Source organism: Canis lupus, chromosome 21 (genome assembly GCF_003254725.2).
Source record: "Canis lupus dingo isolate Sandy chromosome 21, ASM325472v2, whole genome shotgun sequence".
Classification (NCBI taxonomy): Eukaryota; Metazoa; Chordata; class Mammalia; order Carnivora; family Canidae; genus Canis; species Canis lupus.
In genome coordinates, this window is record NC_064263.1 from 40,393,545 (window position 1) to 40,415,510 (window position 21,966).

Here is a 21,966-nt window from a genome sequence, read left to right on the forward strand (position 1 = left end):
GTGAGTAATCCTTGAAGTAGATAATCTTTTAAGTATTGTAATTGAGTTGACTGTATTCGGTATGATAGACAATTAGCTTTTTGAATATCCAAAGGTCTAGAAGGAGGACATTGGTTATTTTTATGTTTGGTATGTGCAATTAGTTTATACACTTAAAAAATAGGCTCCTAACAATTTTAATTAATTTATTTAAGGAAAAAATCTCATCTTAATACTTATTGATTTTCGATGCAAAGTTAAAAACAAAAACAAAAACCATGAAATGGTGAAAATTACACTTGGTTAGAATTCAATGGCCGGATTCCAATCCTGGCTCTGTCAAATAATTTTGACCAGGTTGCTTAGCTTCCTTATGCCTTATAACCTTTTGTAAAAGTTGGATCTGAACCAAACCACCTCTGAGATAATTTCTTTTTTTTTTTTTTTCTTAAAGATTCCATTTATTTATTCATGAGAGACACACACACACACTCAGAGGCAGAGACACAGGCAGAGGGAGAAGCAGGCTCCATGCAAGGAGCCCAATGTGGGACTCGATCCCGGGTCTCCAGGATCACACCCTGGGCTGCAGGTGGCGCCAAACCGCTGCGCCACCGGGGCTGCTCTCTGAGATAATTGCTGGCCCCAGAATTCTGTTTTAAAAATTTTAAAGCAACCTAAGTGGAAATTGAGATAGCAGTTGCATGCTTTTATTTTTAGCAGAGCTTTTTAAAAACTTTTTGTTATTTTTTTAATTTGGCAGAGCTTTTTGACATATTGTATTTTAGTTTTCCAGAGTATAGTATATATGAATAATGGAGACATTGTAATTTTAAGAATTTTGTTTATTGAGTGATACAGATGAGAAACCAGTATCTACTGTCTCTAAGCCTATTATCAAGGATACTGCAACCAATTAAGATTGAAAAAAAAAAAGGCAATATGATGGTTTTCTTGGTTGGTGTCCTTTTATACAGATACGAGCATCAGAGGCATTAATATTTATATTTGGAGTCCAGCTCAGCTGGTCATATATTTAATACTTTAGTTTGAATCTTGGTTTCCTGTGGACTCTCAAAAAAAAAAAACATTTTTTTTTTTTTAAATTAAGTAATCTCTATGTACTAGGTGAGGTTTGGCCTCACAACCCTGAGATAAAGAGTTGCATGCTCCATCAACTGAGCCATCCAGGCACCCCAGTATCTATACTAATGTCTTCGTACATGGAAGAATTGGAGTCTAGCTCAGCTGGCCATGCATGTAATTCTTTCTTTCTTTTGAAGAGGACATTTTTTTAAAAGGTTTTATTTATTTAGTTCATGAGAGACACACAGAGAGAGGCAGAGCCATAGGCAGAGGGAGACGCAGCATCCCTGCAGAGAGCCTGATGTGGGACTCGATCCCAGGACCCCGGGGATCATGACCTGAACTGAAGGCAGACACTCAACCGCTGAGCCACCCAGGTGTCCCTGTGACACTTTATTTTGAATCCTGCTTTCCTGTAGTGAACTCTTGTTTTTAAGGGAAAAATGGAGTGGAGTACCAGGGTACTTGTCTCCCTCATCACTGCTGCCATTGAGAAACTCAGAAGCTGTTTATTTTTCTCCACCCTACTCCTTTTCACTATTAGAATTATGACATTGACAACGAGGAGAAGCAACCAAGGTTTCCTGGCCAAGGGCAGTGCCTTGGAGAAAGAAACCTGGGACTCTTGTTTTAAATCCCAAGGAGGAAGAGATTGTATTGCTCTTTATGTATTCTTTTCATTGGCCTACAGCTGCATCAGGACTTTGGCTGTGGCAAGTAGGAGAGCTCTAATGCAGCCTTTTCAAAAATGACATTTAAAGGTTGTAGTCAAACTGGTATACTGCTTTTTAGTTCTGTAACTTTGCGTGTTTATAGAACTGATTTTCATTATTTTATTTAAGATTTTATTTATTTATTCATGACACAGAGAGAGAGAGAGAGGCAGAGACCTAGGCAAAGGGAGAAGCAGGCTTCCTGCAAGGAGCCTGATGTGGGACTCGATCCTGGATCCTGGGATCACTCCCTGAGCTGAAGGCAGATGCTCAACTGCTGAGCCACCCAGGTGTCCCAGATTTCATGATTTTATACAGCTGTTTTACTTTCAAGACTGAAGGGTATTAATACTTACTGAGCCATACATTGTGCTAATTACCTTTTATTCATTCTTGTTTTCAGCCAATCAAAAACTTATGAAGAAGCATTAGTTCAGTTTATAGGTAGGAAGATTGAGAATCAGAGAGGCAAATAGCTTGCCAGTAAATGGGAGTGGTAAGGATTCAATCTGCTGTGTATTTTTGACCATGCTGTGTTAATAAGAGTCATATGCCTTTTTGACATAGAAAATGTGTATAATCACTCTCCTGTTTTAGATAATTTTATGTAAATATATCATAAAAAGAAAGAAATATGTGTTCCTAAAATCTGAAGAAATTTAATTTGCTTATTTTCTTTATAGATTTCTTAGAAATAATTCATTTTGTTCACCAGTGAGTTTGCACATGAGCCAACTGCCTTGTATTTTACAGTTAGGCACTAGGGTTTCAAAGAAGAAAATTTGAGCTGTTTTGCTTTATTACTACTGATCCCTGTGACTAGGACTGGGGCCAAGGTTAGTTTTTTAAAGTAGTGGTAAGAGTAAAGAAAGATTCTACTTAAGGATTTTAAGAAAAATTTCAGTTAAGGATTTAATGGGAAAACTTACCCTATATCTTGATATCTTACTGCTGAGAAAATAAGCTTTCAGTATGAATTCTTATTTATAAGGGGAATGGTACAGTAAATCCTTGGCATAATAAATCAGTATCTTTGTTTATTCTGGTCTTTGATTCTGTTTAATATTTCTCTCTCCCCTCTCCACTGGATTTTGATATAATTTAGTCTCCTTCCACATCATAAAAACTTGGTACTTTTTCTGTTTACAGGATGTGACAAATATATACACTATCATATGCCATTACCGCTGCAATAAGTCTAAGTTTATGTTTATATTTAATCTGTTTTTATTTCATTTTTTTAATATTTAGAACAGTGTTAAGTGAAAAAGCATTGACTTCGGAGCCAAGACCCACCTCTTCACTGATTGGATATTGTGCAAATCATCTTACCTCTCTGGATCTCAGTTGCGTGATCTGTAAAAAGGAGATACAAATTCTTTATCTATCTGAAGGTAAGTGATCAGTTAAGAAAGCAAAAAATAAAAACAGATTTAATGGTGGCTTAAACACACAATATGTAATTTCCCATGTAAAATAATTCTTGAAGTAGGTTGTCTAGGATAAGTGTAATAGCTTCATAAAGTTATCAGGGACCTAAGCTTTTTCCAGTTCTTTGCTCTGCCATCCCTAAAATGTGGCACTGGTCCTTGTAGTCCAAGATAGTTGCCAGTTCTAATCATCACAGCTAAGTCCCGGCAGCAAGGCAAAGACGGAAGATGGGTCCTCTTCCTTTAAGGAGAGTGCCCAAACCAAAGCTCAGGTTACCAGGGAAGCAGGAAAAGGTAGCTGGATGCAGAGCTATCCTGAATAAAATTGGGCTTTTGTTACTGAGAAGGAAGGGAAGATTTGGATATTGGCAGGCAAACAGGAGTCTCTGCCATCATATGGATCTTTTTTTTTTTTCTCTTTCATCTCAGATCTATAAGCTGTGATAACCACTCATAGAAGCTTTGGTAAATGACACAGCTCTGCTCTGATGATTGTCTTCAGAATGAAATAACTTTAATAGATTATGGTGTGTTTTTTTTTTTACTTTTATCTCGTGATTCATTATAGAAGCTTTCCTGTCAATAATTATTAAGTATCTGTTCTGGTTATTACTGTTATTTTTATTATTGAAATATAGCTAACATAGTGACTTAGCAGTTCTATATATTACTCAGTGCTTACTCTAATAAGGGTACTTACTACCTATCACCATATAAGTCATTACACTATTATTATTATTATTATTTTAAAAGTATATATTTTTAAAGATTTTATTTATTCATGATAGACACAGAGAGAAGAGAAGCAGAGACAGGCAGGGAGCCCCTTGTGGGACTCGATCCCTGGTCTCTAGGATCATGCCCTGGGCCAAAGGCAGGAGCTTAACTGCTAAGCCACCCAGGCGTCCCCATTTTTAAAGTATTTATTTGAGGGAGGGCAGCAAGGGCAGGGAGAGAAGTAGACTCCACACTGAGCAGGGAGCTGGAGGCAGGACTCAATCCCAGGATCCCAGGATCATGACCTGAGCTGAAGGCAGACACTTAACCGACTGAGTCACTCAGGTGCTCCTACCCTATTATTGACTATATTTCCTGTGCTGCACTTTTCATACTTATTTTTTTGTATTTTTATTTTTATTTATTTTATAACTATGTTTATTATTTTATTTATTTTTTAACTGTAAGTTTATATCTCTTAATTCCCTTCACCTATTTTACCCATTCCTCCACTTCTCTTCCATTTGGTAACCACCAGTTTATTCTTTGTATTTAAGAATCTGTTTTTGTTTGTTCATTCGTTTTGCTTTTTAGATTCCACACAAAAGTGAAATCATATGGGTATGACTTTGTCTGATTTATTTTACTTAGCATAATACCCTCTAGGTATATCCCTGTTGTTGCAAATGACAAGATTTTGCTCTTCTTTATGGCTGAGTAACATTCCATGTTATATACCACATTTTCTTTCTTTTTTTTTTTTATACCACATTTTCTATATCCATTCATCTATCTGTGGACACTGGGGTTGCTTCCATGTCTTCACTATTGTAAATAATGCTGCAGTAAACATAGGGGTGCATATATCTTTTCCAATTAGTGTTTTCATTTTTTTTTTTTTGAGTAAATACCTGCAGTGGCATTACTGGATCATATACTTTTTTATTTTTAATTTTTTGAGGAACCTTCCTCCTGTTAAATGCACCAACTTACATTCCCACTGACAGTGCAAAAGGGATCCCTTTTCTTTACATTTTGGTCACCACTTGTTATTTCTTATGGATACTAGCTATTCTGATTGGTGTAAGGTGATATCTCATTGTAGTTTTGATTTGTATATCCCTAATGATGAGTGATGTTGAGCATCTTTTCAGGTGTCTGTTGGCCATCTGTCTGTCTTCTTTGGAAAAATATTGTTCAGGTCCTCTGCCCTTTTTTAAATCAGAATTTTTGTTTGTTTTTCTATCAAGTTGCATGAGTTTTTTATATATTTTGGATATTAACTTCTTATTGGGTATATCATTTGCAAATATCTTTTCCCATTCAGCAGATTCCCTTTTTATTTTGCTGATGGATTCCTTTACTGTGCAAAAGCTTTTTAATTTGATGAAATCCCAATAGTTTATTTTTGCTTTTGCTTCCCTTGCCAAAGGAGACATGTCTAGAAAAATATTACTAAAGCTGATGTCAAAAGAAGAGTACTTGTTTTTTTTTTTCTAGGAATTTTATGGTTTTAGATCTGAGATATAGGTCTTTAATCCATTTTGAATTTATTTTTTAATATGACATAAGAAAGTGGTCTAGTTTCATTCATTTGCATGTAGCTGTCCAGTTTTACCAAAACTATTTATTGAAGAGACTATCTTTCCCTCATTGTATATTATTGTCTCCTTTGTCATAGATTAATTTTTTTAAAAGAGAGAGAGTATGCAAGTGGGGTGTAGGGGCAGAGGGAGAGGAGAGAGGGGATCTTTTTTTTTTTTTTTTAAAAAGATTTATTTATTTGAGAGAAAGAGAGAATGCATGCATATAAGCAAGGGAGGAGCAGAGGGAGAGGGATAAAAGATCTCAAGCAGACTCCCCACTGAGCACGGAGCCTGATGCAGGCAGGGCTCTATCTTACAACCCTGAGATCATGGCCTGAGCTGAAACTGAGAGTTGGCTGCTCAACCAACTGAGCCATCCAGGCACCCCAGGGTGAGAGAATCTTAAGCAGTCTGTAGGCTCCGCACAAGCCTGACCCGAGGCTATAACCTGAGCTGAAATTAGGGGTCAGATGCTTAACTGAGCCATCCAGGCACCCCTATGGTAAAGTAATTGACCATATGAGTGTGGGTTTATTTTGGGGCTCTGTATTCTTTCTTCCTTTCTTTTTCTTTCTTTTCTTTTCTTTTCTTTTCTTTTCTTTTCTTTTCTTTTCTTTTCTTTTCTTTCTTTTCTTTCTTTCTTTTCTTTCTTTCTTTCTTTCTTTCTTTCTTTCTTTCTTTCTTTCTTTCTTTCTTTCTTTCTTTCTTTCTTTCTTTCTTTCTTTCTGATTTTATTTATTTGAGAGAGAGAAACAGATAACAGAGATGGTGAGAGTGTACAAACAAGGAGGAGAGGGAGAAGCAGGCTCCCTTATGAGCAGGGAGCCTGTTGTAGGGTTTGGTCCCAGGACCCTGGGATCATGACCTGAGCCAAAGGCAGACCCCTTAACCCACTGAGCCACTCAGCAGCAACCCCCTTTTTTTTTCCTTAAATATTTTATTTATTTATTTGAGAGAGAGGGAGAGAGAGAAAAAAAAAACATGAGCAGGGGGAAGGGGCAGAGGGAAAGGGAGAAGCAGACTCCCCGCTGAGCATGAAGCCTGATGCAGGGATCAATCCCAGGACCTTGAGATCATGACCTGAACCAAAGGCAGCCATCTAACTGACTAAGGTACCCAGGCACTCCTGGGCTCTGTGTTCTGTTCTACTGATTTATGTGTCTGTTTTTGTGTCAATACCACACTGTTTAGATTACTGTAGCTTTGTTCTGTAGCATAAAAATCTGGGATTGTGATACTTCCAGCTTTGTTCTTCTTCTCAAGATTGCTTTGGTGGGGTGCCTGGGTACTCTGTGCTCAGCTCAGAGTCTGCTTGGGATTTTCCCTCTCCCTCTCTTTCTACCCTTTCCCCTGGCTCTCTATCATTCTCTAAAATTAAAAAAAAAAAAAGAAAAGAAAAAAAAAAGAAAAATGAAAAGATTGCTTTGGCAATTCAGAGTCTTTTGTGGGTTAATACAAGCTTTAGGATTATGTTCCAGTTTTCTGAAAAGTACTATTGTTATTTTGATAGGGATTGCACTGACTCTGTAGATTGCTTTGGGTAGTATGGACATCTTAACAATATTATTTCTTCCAATCCAAAACTGGTATCTCTTTCCATTTGTTTGTGTTGTCTTCAGTTTCTTTCATCAGTGTCTTATAGTTTTCAGAGTATGGTTCTTTTCCCTCCTTGATTAATTTTTTTTCTAGCTATTTTATTCTTTTTAATGCAACTGTAAATGGGATTGTAATTTCTCTTTCTGCTACTTTATTCTTAGTGTATAGAAATAACAGATTCCTATATATTGCTTTTGTATCCTGCATCTTTACTGAATTCATTAATCCTAATAGCTTTTTGGTAGAGTCTTTAAGGTTTTCTGGAGTAGAATTCAGTGATTCATCACTTACATACGAGATCCTGTGCTCCTCATGACAAGTGCCCTCCTTAATACCCATCACCTATCTAGCCCATGCCCCACCTCTCTCCATCAACCCTGTTTGTTCTCCGCTGTTAAGAGTCTCATATGGCTTATTTCCTTCTCTCCTTTTTGTCTTTTTCCCCTTTCCATAATGTTCATCTGTTTTCTTTCTTAAATTCCACATATGAATGAGATCATATGGTATTTGTTCTCCTACTTATTTCACTTAGCATAATACACTCTAGCTTCATCCGTGTCCTTACAAATGATAAGATTTCATTCTTTTTACTATTCCACTGCATATATATACTACATCTTCTTTATCCATTCATTAATTGATAGAAATTTGGCTTTCTCCATGGTTTGGGCATTGTTTATAATGCTGCTATAAACATTGGGGTGCATGTATCCCTTTGAATCTGTGTGTTTGTATCTTTGGGTAAATACCTAGTAGTACAATTGCTGGATCTTAGGGTAGTTCTATTTTTAACATTTTGAGGCACCTCCATACTGTTCTCCAGAGTGGCTACACCAGTTTGCATTCCCACCAACAGTGCAATCCCTTTCTCTGCATCCTCACCAATACCTATTTCTTGTATTGTGAATTTTAGCCATCTGACAATGAGATGGTCATTGTAGTTTTGATTTTGTATTTCCCTGATGCTGAATGGTGTTGAACAACTTTTCATGTGTCTCTTAGCCATCTGGATGTCTTCTTTGTAAAAGTGTCTATTCATGTCATTTGCCCATTTCTTAACTAGTTTATTTGCTTTTTGGGTGTTGAGTTTGATAAGTTCTTTGTAGATTTTGGATACTAACCCTTTAGCAGGTATGTTGCTTGCAAATATCTTTTCCTATTCCATAGGCTGCCTTTTAGTTTTGTTGATTGTTTCCTTTGTTGTGCAGAAGCCTTTTATCTTGATGAAGTCCTGCTAATTAATTTTTGCTTTTGTTTCCCTTGCCTATGGTGATGTGTCTAGTAAGTTGCTATGGTCAAGGTCAAAGAGATTTCTGCCTGTGTTCTCCTTTAGGATTTTGATGGTTTCCTATTTCACATTAAGGTTTTTCATCCATTTTGAATTTATTTTTTGTGTATGGTTTAAAAAAGTGGTCCAGTTTTTTTTTTATTTTTTTTTTTATTTATTTATTTTTATTTATTTACTTATGATAGTCACAGAGAGAGAGAGGCAGAGACACAGGCAGAGGGAGAAGCAGGCTCCATGCACCGGGAGCCTGATATGGGATTCGATCCTGGGTCACCAGGATCGCGCCCTGGGCCAAAGGCAGGCGCCAAACCGCTGCACCACCCAGGGATCCCAGTGGTCCAGTTTTTATTCTTCTGCATGTTGCTGTCCAGTTTTCTCAACACCATTTGTTAAAGAGATTGTCTTTTATCCATTGGATATTCTTTCCTACTTTGTTCAAGATTAGTTGACCATAGAGTGGTGGGTCCATTTCTGGGTTCTCTATTCTGTTCCATTGACCTATGTGTATGTTTTTGTGCTGACCATACTTTCTTGACTACAGCTTTGTAATAGAGCTTGAAATCCAGTGTCGGGGGATCCCTGGGTGGCGCAGCGGTTCGGCGCCTGCCTTTGGCCCAGGGCGCGATTCTGGAGACCCGGGATCAAGTCCCACATCGGGCTCCCGGTGCATGGAGCCTGCTTCTCCCTCTGCCTGTTTCTCTGCCCCCCCCCCCCCCCCGGGACTATCATAAATAAATAAAAATTAAAAAAAAAAAAGAAAGAAATCCAGTGTCATGATGCCTCCAGTTTTGTTTTACTTTTCTGGAATTGCTTTGGCTATTTGTGGTCTTTTGTGGTTCCATACAAATTGTAAAGTTGTTTCTTCTAGCACTGTGAAAAATGTTAGTAGTATTTTGATGCAGATTGCATTAAATGTGTAGATTGCTTTGGGTAGTATCAAATTGCAATTGTGTATTTGATAGGCAACCTTCTACAGTAGATTGGAAGGCCTAGAGGGGAAGAGCCATGTCTATCTTGTTTTTACCCTTGTATCTAACATGTCTGGTACATTGAGGGTACTTAATAAATAGTTGTTAAATTAATATATACAATAGATTAAAGAAAATACACTTCAATTTAAAAGGAAGAAAAGAGAGGGAGAAAAAGATAGATGAAGGAGGAATAGACTACTACAAGATAAGAGAAACAAGCTACTCTCGGTTTTTGTACTTTTAACTCCTCTTACCCATAACCATTCTTTTTAACTATTTCCGGCGTATCTCTTTTTGTGATCAAAACAGGAAGCTATCAGACATACACACACACACACACACACTCCCCCCATGTAAACTTAATTTGGATAACTACTGGTATGAATCAATAGTTAAAAATCTGCCTGTGTATATGAATGGACATTTTGATTTGTTGGAGACAGGAGAAGAGAGGTAAGCTTCCTTTTAGGATTTGGAAACTATTTTCTATCTATGGAATGGTAGAAGAGGTTTCAGAATTCTGCTTACTTTGTATTTTGGCCTGAGGATCTGATGCCCTTGGGTGCAGTGCTTTCCATGCAGTCTTAAGATCATCATCTGATTTAGAATTTCAGATCATTCAACTTTAGAGCATAAATTATCTGCCTGTGATGGTTGGATCAGTCTACTGTTTCAGCACAGTTCCACCCAGGGTCTTCCTTCAATCTCTTCTTATGGAAGAAGAAGGTGATAAAGCAAAGGAGGCCATTCTCACTGAGCAGATATTGGAAGAAAAATAGATTAGTTTCCCCATCTTCCCATTGCCTCTCCTTATACTTCATCTGTCCTTATTTTGTATGGATGTTTTGCATATTATCTGGTTTATGAAAATCTATAAACATGTATCTAATACATTTGACATTATCTTGGTATTTAAAGAAATTTTTATGTCATTACTTTTCTACCTAATATGCTAGAATATTTTCCACTTCTTTTTTTAATTAAAAATTTAAAAAAATTTTTACTCATAAGAGACACAGAGAGAGAGGCAGAGACATAGGCAGAGGGAGAAGCAGGCTCCCCAGGGAGAGCCCCACGTGGGATTCCATCCCAGGATCCTGGGATTGTGATCATGACCTGAGCCGAAGGCAGATGCTAAACTGCTGAGCCACCCAGACTCCCCTCCACTTCTTTTGTTCTGATAATAGTTAATATTCTTGAGCCCTTATTGAAAAGTAAATGGTTTAACAGAAAGAAAAAAAAACCCAAACAAAAGAACAGATTCTTAAATATAGAGAACAAACTGGTAGTTACCAGAGGGGAGGTGGGTGGGGGGATGGGTGAAATAGGTAAAGAGGATGAAGAGTACATTGATCATGATGAGCATTAAGTAATGCATAGAATTTTTTCTTGTAATGCATAGAATTGTTGAATCACTATATTATACTCCTGAATTTAATAAAACATGGTATGAATTATACTGGAATTAAAAAAAATTTTTTAAATAAGTAAATGTCTTAATAAACTTTAGATTTGAATAAGTTAATTGCCCTAATTATTTCTAGAATAAATACTAAAAGATTAGAAACTATTAGAAGGAGAAAAATATTTTTTAAATTCTCCACTAATAAAAAAGAAAAAAAGCGGGACACCTGGGTGGTTCAGTGGTTAAGCATCTACCTTTGGCTCAGATCATGATCCTTATCCCGGGATCCTGGGATTGAGTCCCGCATCAGGCTCCCAACAGAGTGCCTGCATCTTCCTCTGACTGTGTCTATGCCTCTTATGAATAAATAAATAAAATCTTTAAAAAAAAGAAAAAAAAGGCAAGAAAGGAGAGGAAGTAAATATTAAAGAGGCAGGATAAATAGAGAATCTGAAAGAAGATGGTAGATTTAAAACCTGATAAGTTATTTCACTGACTCAAAGACTTCACTGATATTAAGACATACCAATATGTATCATAGAAAAGAATCCTGACAATTAAACTATAAGACTATGCTTTGTCACTTACAACTTCATTTACTGTTTGCTGAAAGTGCATTTTTATTATTTATTATTTTTTTATTTTTATTTTTGAAAGTTTGCGTGTAGATCTTTTTTTTTTTTATTAAAGATTTTATTTATTTATTCATGAGATACACACACACAGAGAGAGAGGCAGAGACACAGGCAGAGGGAGAAGCAGGCTCCATGCAGGGAGCCCGATGCAGGACTCGACCCCGGGTCTCCAGGATCACACCCTGGGTTGGAGGCGGCGCTAAACCGCTGAGCCACCCAGGCTGCCTATGAAAGTGCATTTTTAGATTCACGTAGACATAGAGATTTTTCTCACATCACTTTGGGCATATATAAAGTGGTTAAAGTATTCCTAAGACTTTTGCATATTTATAATCTGATTTCTTTTGAAACATTTTCTTGATTCAGACTTGTCAATGTCTGTGTTTTTCTGCACATTGTTCTTTCTGCTATGGAGGCTGAGGGTGATTTTCTTCTGGGAAATTCTTCAAGTCCCTTTGCCTGCAGTTTCTTCTAACCCTCACACTCATTTAGCAAGCTTTGATACCAGTGCTTTCTTGAGGGTGACTACGGAAAGTTTTCAGATACATCTTCTAGTTTGTTGACTGCAACACTGAAGATTGCAGTGGTCTATACATGGTATCAGGAATAACATCAGGTTGTGTTACTTTTTAGGCATCCTGTTCTTTAAATATTCAAATACATGGCCTTACAATGTATCAAGAACTAGACTAATACTTAGCAGGTTATGGAGAGCTCTTGGACATTCAAACCAGATTTAGCCAGCCTTCTTTTAGCTCAGCCATCATCCATCCCCTGCCATCCCTTCTCCCTCACCCTTGTATGCATACAATAACATTTTTCGGGTAATTATTTTGTAGTTGAAAATTTATTTATTTATTTATTTATTTATTTTTTTTGTAGTTCAAAATTTAATATGGCAGCAACTTTTGGCCATTGACATTTATGCATAGTGTTACAGTGATATGCTACTTTCTAACTCATTCTCAGGGTATCAGTCTTGTTAGACTTTAGCATTGGTGTACCATTTTAAGCTATTTAAAGGAACATCAGGATTTTGTTAGCATTTTCTATTGACCAACTCAACTTTGTTTTTTTCCTCAAAATTCATGGAAGGTATGCTTCCATAGCTATGCTATGCAAATTGTTATTTGTCTTAACCATGCATGAATCCATCAAATCAGTCTCATATTCTATAAAATTTAAAAAAAATTCTTGGACGCTTAATTAGTTTCTAATATCTTCATTTGCATTGTTTGGCTACTCAATGGTAATCTTATTGCATCTCAGTTACAAAGTATAACACAGTTTTATCTGCTTGTGGTATCTTTCTGTCTAAAGTCAGGTAAAGCACTTAGTTCTTTACGAGAAAGCATAAAGTTGCTATTATTCCTTTATCACCAAATATTTGCATGACTAATATCAACTGCATCATTTCTATGCTTACAAAATAACTATTTCAATGCCAAATCATAATCCTCTTCAAAGACATTTAAAATGGCGATTAAACTCAATTTCTGAAGTACTAACGGTCAAAACTCAATCTGAAGAAATGGGAGTATGGATAGGTATGATAATTTTCATGTGCAGACAATAAAGATTATGTTGCTATTGCCACTTGGTGAATCATAATTTTAATATTCAATTAAATGAAAAACACTCTTTGATCTCTGAGATGTTAAACTCAGGAAACTGCATTTTGGAATTGCTTAAATACATTATCAGTAATTTGATTAAATATAAACAGAGAAAATACTCCAGTTATAAGACAGAGATCATTAGTCTGGATTAAAAAGTGTGTATCTCCACACACTAATCAAAAGAAAACTAGTTTAGCTATAGTACTACCAAATAAAGACCTTAAGGCAAGTTAGGGTATAAGAGTGACTCAAATGTGATAAAAGACAGCTACCAGAAAGCTAGAAATGCTTACATTTGTATACATTTAATAACATAGCCTCAAAATATTTACATAAAATTGACAGAATTATAAGGAAAACAGATGTCTAAAATCATACCATAAGATTTTTATTTACTTTTTAGTAATGATAGTTTAAGCAGACAAAAAATCATTAAGAATATAAATATTGGAGGGGCACCTGGGTGGCTCAGTTGGTTAAGTGTCTGACTCTTCATCTCAGCTCAGGTCTTGATCTCAGGGTCATAAGTTCAAGCCCCACATTATTAGGCTCTACACTCTTTTTGAAAAAAAATATATATATATAAATATTGGATGATTATGAAAAGTGAATGGCTAGTTTATACTTCCATATTTCTACAGGTTAATGATGGTTTGTAAATTGTATTTGTTCTTTTTCTTATGTTCACATTTTTTATAGGCTCACACATTTTTTGCTGTTTTTCATTATTGTTTTAAAAATTGAAATTTGATTAATGTATCACAAAATTCACACTTTTAAAGTGTAGGATTTTAGTATATTGACAAGATTTTACAACTATCACTATTCTCTAATTTTAGGACATTTTTATTACCCCAAAAAGGAACTCCATACAAATTAGCAGTCATTTCTCTCTCTCCGCACCCCCATAGTCCTAAACAACCATTAATCTACTTTCTTTCTCTATGGATTTGCTTATTCTGGACATTAAATATAAATAGAATCATATAGTATATTTCTTTTTTGCAACTAGTTGTATTTATTTTGAATTAGTTCTGTTGTATTTGATTTGAAAACAAGCAAATTTCTCCTTGAAATCTCAGTCTTTGTCCTCTAAAATATCAAAAATTGAAACTGCTTTTGGGGGACACCTGGGTGGCTCAGTGGTTGAGTGTCTGCTTTCGGCTCAGGGTGTGATCCTGGAGACCTGGGATCGAGTCCCACATCGAGCTCCCCTCATGGAGCCTGCTTCTCCCTCTGCCTGTGTTTCTGCCTCTCTCTCTGTCTCATGAATAAATAAATAAAATCTTAAAAGAAAAAAAAGAAAAAAGAAACTGCTTTTGGTTTTGAAATGGCAGTCACAATTCATTATCTCCTTCCTGCAAAAGTAAAAATAAATCAAGCATGAATGAAATACAAGTCTGAAAAAAAAAAAAAAAAAAAAAAAGAAATACAAGTCTGGCAATCTCTAAGCCTGAAATCAAGGAGGAATTTCCTTCCAGAAGCAAGATGTAAGTTTTGTGAGAGGGCACCCTATATCCAAAGAGTTAAATGTTTCTGGCTTTACCTCATTTTTACTGTACGTAGATAGGAAGTTTCTTTGGTAGGTGTTTTTTGTGTTCTTTTATCTCAGTACCTAGATCGTCTTGCTCTGCCAATGTTATTTTAAACTGGCTGAATAAGCAATATTTAGTTTAAAAGCACTTATAAATCATATACCTTAATCATGTCATACAATTCGTGTGAATGCAAGCAAATTTATTAGCATTTCTCTTTTTTAAGTTTTTTGTTTGTTTGTTTTTTTAAGAGAGAGGGTAGGGTGGGGGGTGGGTGTGGGTGGATGAGGCAGAGGGGGAGGGACAAGCAGACTCCTCCCTAATCAGAGAGCCTCATGCGGACTCCATCCCAGGACCCTGAGATCATGATCTGAGCTGCTGGCAGATGCTTAACCAACTGAGCCACCCAGACACCCCATCATTTCTGGTGATGCAACAGAAAAAGTTCTGTAATAAAAAGAAAAAACTGGTGATAGAATTTAAGAGCTTAAAGAATACTGAGATCTAGTTAAATTCCCCTTTAAAAAAATCCATTATTTTTAAAAATAAGAAAACAAGCAGGGAAAGTTAATTGACCTATGATCTCATAGCAAGTGAATGGTGTAGCTAGAATTAGAACGTAGATCTAAATTTAATTTTGCCTTACTCTTCTTAGATATAACACCCATTTTTCTGTTCCTTGAGGACCTAAATTTACTCTTCAGATAAGCATTTCTTTTGTTTCTCTTTGGAGAGCGGTTTGTGAATAATAGAGCAAAGGGAAGCAGTATGTTTTCAAATGTTGGCATGCATCAGAATCACCTATAAGGCTGTGAAAATGGATTATGCCCCTCCCTCCCCAATTCTCCAATTTAGAAGTCCCATGTTAGGCTCCACACTCTTTTTGAAAAAAAGAATATAAATGTTGGATGATTATGAAAAGTGAATGACTGGTTTATACTTTCATACTCAGTAGGAAGCCTTGGTAATTTGCATTTTAACAAACTCCCAGGTAATGCTGCTGCTGCTGGCCCAGGGATCCTACTTTGAGAACCTCTGCTTAAAAACAGTCATAGGCTTTGGAGTTAGTCATTCCTAGGCCCAAACTTTGCTATATGACTTACTCCTCTGTGACCCAGATTAGGTTTTTTAACTTCTATGTCTCAGTTTCCTGTATTTTAAAATGAAGGTAATAATATTTATTTCACAGAGTGCTTGTAAGAATTAATTACTTAATATAAAAAAAATTAAGCATACTGCTTAGTACATAGTAAACACTCTATTGATGGTTTCTATTATTATTTTTTAATAAGTCTGGATTCCAAATGAAAGTTAATGAACTGTAAACTCAGTTAATGTATTAGAGTAGATACCCAGAGACTTTTTTGATACTTAGTTATTTTGAGACTCTGGGATGTGTGTATGGGCATGCAGGTGTGCAGACACACATTCATATGTACAAATATATTGCTCTCTTGGGGCACCTGGGTGGCTTAGTGGTTGAGCATCTGTCTTCAGCTCAGGTAGTGATCCTGGGATGGAGTCCTGCATCAGATTATTTGCAGGGTGCCTGCTTCTCCCTCTGCCTGTGTCTCTGCCTCTCTCTCTGTCTCTCATGAATAAATAAATAAAATCATTAAAAAAAAAACCCTATATTCCTCTCTTGACTTGCCTTATCATTTATGGGAAACTTAGCAGAACAGTAAGAGAAGAAGAGACAAATTGCAAAAGGAATTGTACCTCCAAGATTTGATTTAACTATAATTTACTTTTATTAATCTCAGACTTCTATTGTATATTGAAGTAAATGTAGACACTATTTTTAAAAAGAGCATATTTCGGGAACCCTGGGTGGCGCAGCGGTTTAGCGCCTGCCTTTGGCCCAGGGCGCGATCCTGGAGACCTGGGACCGAATCCCACGTCGGGCTCCCGGTGCATGGATCCTGCTTCTCCCTCTGCGTATGTCTCTGCCTCTCTCTCTCTCTGTGATGTGACTATCATAAATAAATAAAAATTTAAAAAATAAAAAACATAAAAAATAAAAAGCATATTTCAAAATATGTGACAGCTACCAATTGCTGAGACAGAACTGCTTATTAATTTCCCTGTGTGTATATGTGTTATGTAGTAAAAGGAGAAGAGTCTAAGGGACGTTGGAGGTACTGTGCATGGAGGGGAAGAGTTTATGTGAAAGATTCTTCTAAACTCTGGATTGACTATATCCAGGGCTAGTCACAGTTCTTAAGGAGGTCTTCAAAATGAAGTTACAGAGGTAAATCACTCAGCTGACTTTCGGTATGCACAATATAGAAAGGCTATTCAAATAATGCCAACACTTATTCGTTTTCCAACTAGATGTGTACCTTATTAGGAGCCATGGAGACTCAATTAAACTTTATTTATTTAAATTATTTAATTAATTTATTCATGAGAGAGACACACACAGAGAGAAGCAGAGACACAGGCAGAGGGAGAAGCAGGCTCCCTGTGGGGAGCTCGATGTGGGCCTCCATCCTGGGACTTCAGGATCACGTCCTGAGCTGAAGGCAGACGCTCAACCACTGAGCCACCCAGGCATCCCTCAATTAAACTTTAGAAATTGTGTAGAAGACATCAAAGTTGACTTGAGAAATTAAGTCATAATTTGGGCTTTTGGGGCCATTATTGCACTTGAGACTATTATCCTTTTTTTTTTTTTTTAAAGATTTTTATTTATTTATTCATGAGAGACACAGGCAGAGGCAGAGACATAGGCATAGGGAGAAGCAGGCTCCCTGGAGGGAGCCTGATGTGGGACTTGATTCCAGGACCCTGGGATCATACCCTGAGCCAAAGGTAGACATTCAACCACTGAATAATCCAGGTGCCCCTAGACTATTATCTTTCTTTCTTTTTTTTTTCAGTGTTTTTTTTTAATTTTTAAATTTTTTTTTTTTTTTTTTTTTTTTTTAATGATAGTCACACACACACAGAGAGAGAGGCAGAGACATAGGCAGAGGGAGAAGCAGGCTCCATGCACCGGGAGCCCGACGTGGGATTCGATCCCAGGTCTCCAGGATTGCGCCCTGGGCCAAAGGCAGGCGCTAAACTGCTGAGCCACCCAGGGATCCCGACTATTATCTTTCTTAATGCTCATTTGGTCAGCCTATAGGCAGGGACCCACAGGACTTGCAAAGGTAACAAAAATTTCAATTCAGAGTTTTAAAAAAATCAGCTAACTCAGTGATACTTAATTTTTTAAAAAAGGTAAAGATAGAGCCAATAAATACATGTTAAAATGCTTCACCTTTTAACCAATGAAATGCAAATCAACATCAAAACGAGACACCACTTCATGCCTAGTAAGTTGGCTATAATAAAAAAGATGGACAATAACACATGTTGGTGAGAATGTGGAGAGATTGGAAGCCTCATATATTGCTGATGAGAATGTAAAATGGTGCTATGGTAAATAGTTTGACAATTCCTCAAAAACTTAAACATGGAGTCACGAAGTTGACCCAAAAATTCCACTCCTTGATATATAACTGAAAGAACTGAAAACATAGTAACACAATAACTTGAACACAAATGTTCATAGTAGCATTAATCAAACCAGCCAAAAAAAGTAGAAACAACCCAAATGTCCATCAGCTGATGAATTGATAAACAAAATGTAGTATATATAAAAGCCATACAAAAGAATGAAGTACTGATTCATTTCACAACATGATTGGACCTTGAAAATAGAGCGCTAAATGAAAAAAGCCAGATACAAAAGGCCGCATGTTCTATGATTCCATGTATATGAAATGTCCACAGTAGGCAAGTCTTAACAGATTGAAAGTGGATTAATGATTGTCAGGGGTTGGAAGAATGAGGGAATGGGGAGTGACAGTTAATGGTACAGGGTTCTTTTTGGAGTGATGAAAATATTCTAAAAAATTAGATCATGGTGATAATTGAACAATCTTGTGAATATACTATAAGTCTCTGAATTGTACATTTTAAAAGAGTAAGTTTTGTGATGTGTAAATTCTATCTCAAAAATAAAAACCAAAAATAAAATATACACCCGTAGTGGGCATGAAGCGTGGATGAGAAAGAAACTTCAGTTATAAAAAAATAATTGTAGGAAGAGGAGGTGATTCATGGTAGGAATACTTTCTGTGGAGAAACAAATCGTCCTTCCATTAAAGATTCATAATACATAGTATCCCATCACAAGTTCTGAAAGTCTTGCAATGATAAAACCTTGTTTAGCTTCATGGAGCCATCATCTCCCAAATATTTCATCCTGAAAAACATTTACTCACAATGATCATGTTGAAGAACTAGTGTCCTAGAGGAGAATGAATCTTGGGCTTGAGCATATGTGTGTGGGCATTACCTGGAAAGTTTCTTTTTCTTTTTTTTTTTTTTTTTAAGATTTTATTTATTTATTCATGATAGTCACACAGAGAGAGAGAGAGAGAGAGAGAGAGAGAGGCAGAGACACAGGCAGAGAGAGAAGCAGGCTCCATGCACCGGAAGCCCGACGTGGGACTCGATCCCAGGTCTCCAGGATCGCGCCCTGGGCCAAAGGCAGGTGCCAAACCGCTGCGCCACCCAGGGATCCCTGGAAAGTTTCTTAAGTCAGAGATTCTGATTTCAGAGGTCTTGGTGCAGCCTGAGAATCAAGTTCCCAGGTGATTTGATCTTTCAGGTTTGAGAATTAAACATTGAGTAGCATCTCTCTAGAATAGACAAATCCTTACATGGGCAATTTTATGGCATGTGAATTATATTTCAATAGAGATGCTAAAAAATTTGATACATTAGAAATAGCACTAAAATATGAGCTCTAGTGATTGTTAATGCAAGACCATGTTCTGTGAATGAATTGTTTTAATTAAAATTTTCTTCATCTGTAAAATGAGTCACTGCCCTATCTACAATTTAGGGTTGTGGTAAAAATGAGACTGCATTCTTTTCCAAATTGTGTTGTAAGTATAAAAACAGTTGAAAACAAAAGTCCATGGTGAGCTAAGTTTGGGAGATTCTGAGTTAAATAATGCATATTCCACACTGATGGTCAGACCATTACTCTTAACTTGGACCCTAACATGAGTCTATATGTATAAAATCAATTAAGTATGAGATGTTTATTCTTTCTAATTTTTATAGTAGATCCTCCAGAGTTACTAAGATTTGTATGGAGTGAAAACTGTTGGAGTAAACAAAATCTGAAGACCATTGTGGGAATAGCAATTGTTGTTCCTCTCTTGTTTATTTTATTTTATTTTTTATTTTTTAAAATATTTTATTTATTCATGAGAGACAGAGAGAGAGGCAGAGACACAGGCAGAGGGAGAAGCAGGCTCCATGCAGGGAGCCTGATGTGGGACTCGATCCCAGGACTCCAGGATAATGCCCTGGGCTGAAGGCAGACACTAAACCACTGAGCCACCTGAGCTGCCCTCCTCTCTTGTTTCAAGCTTGATATTTTATTGACCTATTTATTTGAAAAGTTATTGACTGAAAAGAATTTTAGCAAATGACTACTGGGTATGATAAAATAATACATATACAGCTAAGAGAACATTTTATCTAGTTGTCTCTTTTGATCAACTTATATTTATAGAGCAGCTTATTTTCAAAATTAGGTAGAAGCTAAATTAAATATATCTAGAAACAATTTTGGCTCCCTAGTATTTTGATTTTAATTGAAAAAAAGTATTTCTTCTCCCTTCTTAAGTTTGGGCTATTTTTTAAGTTTTTTTAAAATTTATTATTTATTTTTTAAGTTTTTGAGACCCTTGTTATCATCTTTTATTTGAAGCTTTTACAATTAACTAAATGTTTTCTTATACTATAAGTTGTTTAAACTTTAAAATTTTGTTTCCTGGGGTGCCGAGGTGGCTTAGTTGGTTTAGTGTCTGCCTTTGGCTCAGGTCATGATCTTAGAGTCCCAGGATGAGTTAGGTGTCTGGCTCCCTACGAGGCAGGGAGTCTGCTTCTCCCTCTGGCTCTCCCCTATGCACGTGCTCTCTCTCTCAAATAAATATATAAAATCTTTAAAAAAATAAAATTTTTGTTTCCTTTTCTTTTTAGTTTTAGTTGAAAAGCATTTCTCCCCTGATTTTCTTTAGTGATCTGTTTTAAGCATTATTTTGATAAACTACAATCTATTTTTAATCTCTTTCTAGAACTATTTTGTTGTATTAAATTTCTTGTTTGAAGACATCTTTCCAGGACCTTACTGTAATTATAACTTTATTTCAGATGAGGTGGAGGATCATCTTACTACAATATTGTTTTCTCTTGGTTTCCTGTATACTTACTGCTCTTGAAGCTGTGCCTATAGACATAGACAAGACAAAAGTAAAAACTCAACCTGTGGACAGCGCAAAGATAGAACCACCAGTAAGTGAAATGATGAAGATAACCTTGTGGGAAGAACTTTAACCAAATGTTGCTAATATTTATTATTTATAAAATTGCACTTTTAGGAACTATTTCTGAAATAGCAGTAAAAGAATATTGGATAGCATATTTTGTTTAATATTAGACAATGTTTATTTAATGTAGTTCATATATTAAATAATGCACAGGAGAATTAGTCATAATACATTACCAACGTAGTGCTCACCAGCCAAGAAAACATTGTATTATATTCAAAAGAGATGAGGAAAGACCGGTGAAAATGGGGTAAAACCAACTAATATTATTGGTTAAGTTCTCATTGTCTAAGTCATATAGAAAACTTTGTACCTTTACGTAACAATGAAACATTATATTGGTTCTGATATATAATTCTTTGAGAAATATAGCTTTTTAATTTTGTCCCAGCTATCAAAATAGATATGTCTCAAAGCCATTTTGCTAGTCTTTTTTATTTTTATTTTTTATTTTAGGATTGAGATCTTTAGATGCAGGGAAGGAAAAACTTTCAGAAACATTATTGTTTGTTTCTTAATTTGAAGGATACTGGACTTTATTATGACGAATATCTTAAGCAAGTGATTGATGTGCTGGAAACAGATAATCATTTCAGAGAAAAGCTCCAGAAAGCAGACATAGAGGAAATAAAGGTAAATGTAATTAAATAATTATTTAACAAACATTAGAGCATCCCAGACACTGAGTTAAATATGGAGAATACAAAGATGAGACTCTTTTCAGGCTCTTAAAGAACCCATAATTTATTCTGAATAAATATTATCTAGAAAAAGTTTATTAGGATGAATGTATGATAGGTTATAGTAGATTTTGGAGACGCAGAGCATGGGCATATAATTCAGTATGAAGCAGCAGGGGGCAATGGGAAGTCATTTTTCTTGATGGAGGTAATAGCATCCTGCCAGTAATTTCCCTAAATTGTCTTGAGAGTAATCTTACATTTCCTTTGAAGAATTAATTTGAGCTTTGCACAGTGGCTACTAGTATTGTAGCCAATGAGATTAATC

The 21,966-nt window shown here is 36.1% G+C and overlaps 1 protein-coding gene across 3 annotated transcripts in view; it reads left to right on the forward strand.

Annotated features, from left to right (window-relative positions):
- The window catches only part of NUCB2 (nucleobindin 2), a 50,577-nt gene that overhangs the window by 2,984 nt on the left and 25,627 nt on the right, over positions 1-21,966 (forward strand). For all 3 annotated transcript variants that reach the window (XM_025459643.3, XM_025459644.3, XM_025459645.3), the window contains exons 2-4: positions 3,030-3,172; positions 20,783-20,923; positions 21,484-21,591. In XM_025459643.3, the coding sequence (XP_025315428.1) occupies positions 20,783-20,923; positions 21,484-21,591 (249 nt within the window). In that variant the 5' untranslated portion in view covers positions 3,030-3,172. The remainder of the gene's footprint in view (positions 1-3,029; positions 3,173-20,782; positions 20,924-21,483; positions 21,592-21,966) is intronic.